Below are 1,685 nucleotides of genomic sequence, written 5' to 3' on the forward strand. Positions count from 1 at the left end.
ACCCAGGCAGCTGTAAAATGGTCTACAGATATTTGCTCAATCAAATGAGAAAATGGAATGATGAACTTTGCTCAGGAATACTCATTTTTTTCTTCCCTGATTTCCTTTACAGAGGACTGGAGGAATGGGAGTTTGGTGGAATGCTGTGACGATTTCACATTCAACAGTTTTAGATATAGCCAGTATGAAGAACAAATTAAATACATTTCAAGTTTACAACATACAATACTATTAATCAATAGTTATAGTGTCCTCTGCATCGAGTATGAAGCGCTGGCTGGAACTGCTGGGTCCTGGGGATTTCAGGCGAAAGCTAAACGACCCATAAATTTTTCCAGATCTTCCAGCGGCTGCAAACCTCTGCCTCCTGTATAATTCTCCTTTACAGATGGATATCATTAACAAGGTGGAGAGGAGTATCCCCCCCAGTGTCAGCAGTCCAAGTCCAGCAATGACACACCTGTCCAGGTGAGCACCCACCCGGGCGCTTTCCTTCTGAAGCCTCTCCATCTCCCGGGCTGAAACACTATCTGGATTCACAGTCACGTCGCGGGGGATCACGTAAGATATGATGACCAGTGTGATCCCACTGAACAGGAAGAGCAGGGCGCTGATGAAGCCATAATCCACGGGTGAGTCCGAGCCCTCGGAGGAGCTGTCATCATCAGACATTATCGAGAGTTCCGGCAGCCCTTCGGGGACTGGCCTGATGTCGCTGGAAGAACCGTGGTAGGACTGGATAGTGTAGCTTTTGTCGGACAGAGCGGGGCTTGCACGTTGCAAGTTGACATTTTCATCAACGTATGTGAAAGATGTCTCGAGTTGCTGGTCGCAACACACCTTGATGTCCTTTGCGCCGATCTGGTGCTGCCCGTGCTGATAGCCGTAACTCTCCAAGGGAGCTGTCCCTGGTGCTGAACTGGAGATATGCTGGAAGGAACTGTGCAGTCCCCAGTCCAGTTCTTTCCATACGCCGGCTTGACTTTTCCCTTCGCCCAGAAAAATTAATTCCACAGAAGCCATTTGCAAATATGAGGTCCCTTCCTCCACACTGCAGCCCCCCCCCCCCAACCCCACCTCCACCAAACAATGGGTGTCCTTTAAGGCATCTATGTTAGAAAGCAGCAGCCTGCACAGATGCAGGGAGGCACCCAGTTCTCTATCAGATTGGTGCCGACTGTCAAATAACCGTCCCTCACCCACCAGCAGCACCACCCTCCAAACGGGGACAGCTAGCACCAGACTCACTCCACGAAGCTCAAAGTCACATCAAAATCAAAGCGTTTCAGTGCCTTCCCCATCTCTCTGCTTCTGTTGCTTGTGGCTCGAACTAAGTCAGCCCCTCGCTCTGGGGGAATAGATTTTAGCATGCATGTGTAGACTGGTGTTAAATTGGGAATTAACCAATTGAAGGCATATATCTGTTGATAAAAGAAGACAAGTTCATCAAAATAATGGAATAATATCGAAAGCTTGCATAGATGCTCCACTTAAAAGAGTGTTTCAGTCCATAGTGCATTATCTCGGCGCTGATTTAAACCTTCAATCATCGCGAAGGACAGGAGACAGGGAATGCGCTGTGTTTAACAGTGTTAATACTTGCATGAAGATCGCAGCGGTGGTTAAAAAAATCCGCCTCATTCCTATGATCATGTCGCTTTAAATTCTTTACAACCACTGATAGA

The 1,685-nt window shown here is 47.7% G+C and overlaps 1 protein-coding gene across 1 annotated transcript; it reads right to left on the minus strand.

Moving 5' to 3' along the window:
* Window positions 1–231: 231 nt before the first annotated feature.
* On the minus strand, window positions 232–1,023 carry LOC137369666 (transmembrane protein 74). Its single transcript, XM_068031008.1, has one exon. It carries the CDS (start codon window positions 1,021–1,023, stop codon window positions 232–234), a length of 792 nt encoding a protein of 263 aa, XP_067887109.1.
* Between the last annotated feature and the right edge of the window lie 662 nt (window positions 1,024–1,685).

This window comes from Heterodontus francisci, chromosome 5 (assembly GCF_036365525.1).
Source record: "Heterodontus francisci isolate sHetFra1 chromosome 5, sHetFra1.hap1, whole genome shotgun sequence".
NCBI lineage: Eukaryota > Metazoa > Chordata > Chondrichthyes > Heterodontiformes > Heterodontidae > Heterodontus > Heterodontus francisci.

What these genes read in the sequence shown, in the direction of transcription:
- LOC137369666 (XM_068031008.1), bottom strand. Translation starts at nt 1,023, where the DNA reads ATGGCTTCTGTGGAATTAATTTTTCTGGGCGAAGGGAAAAGTCAAGCC.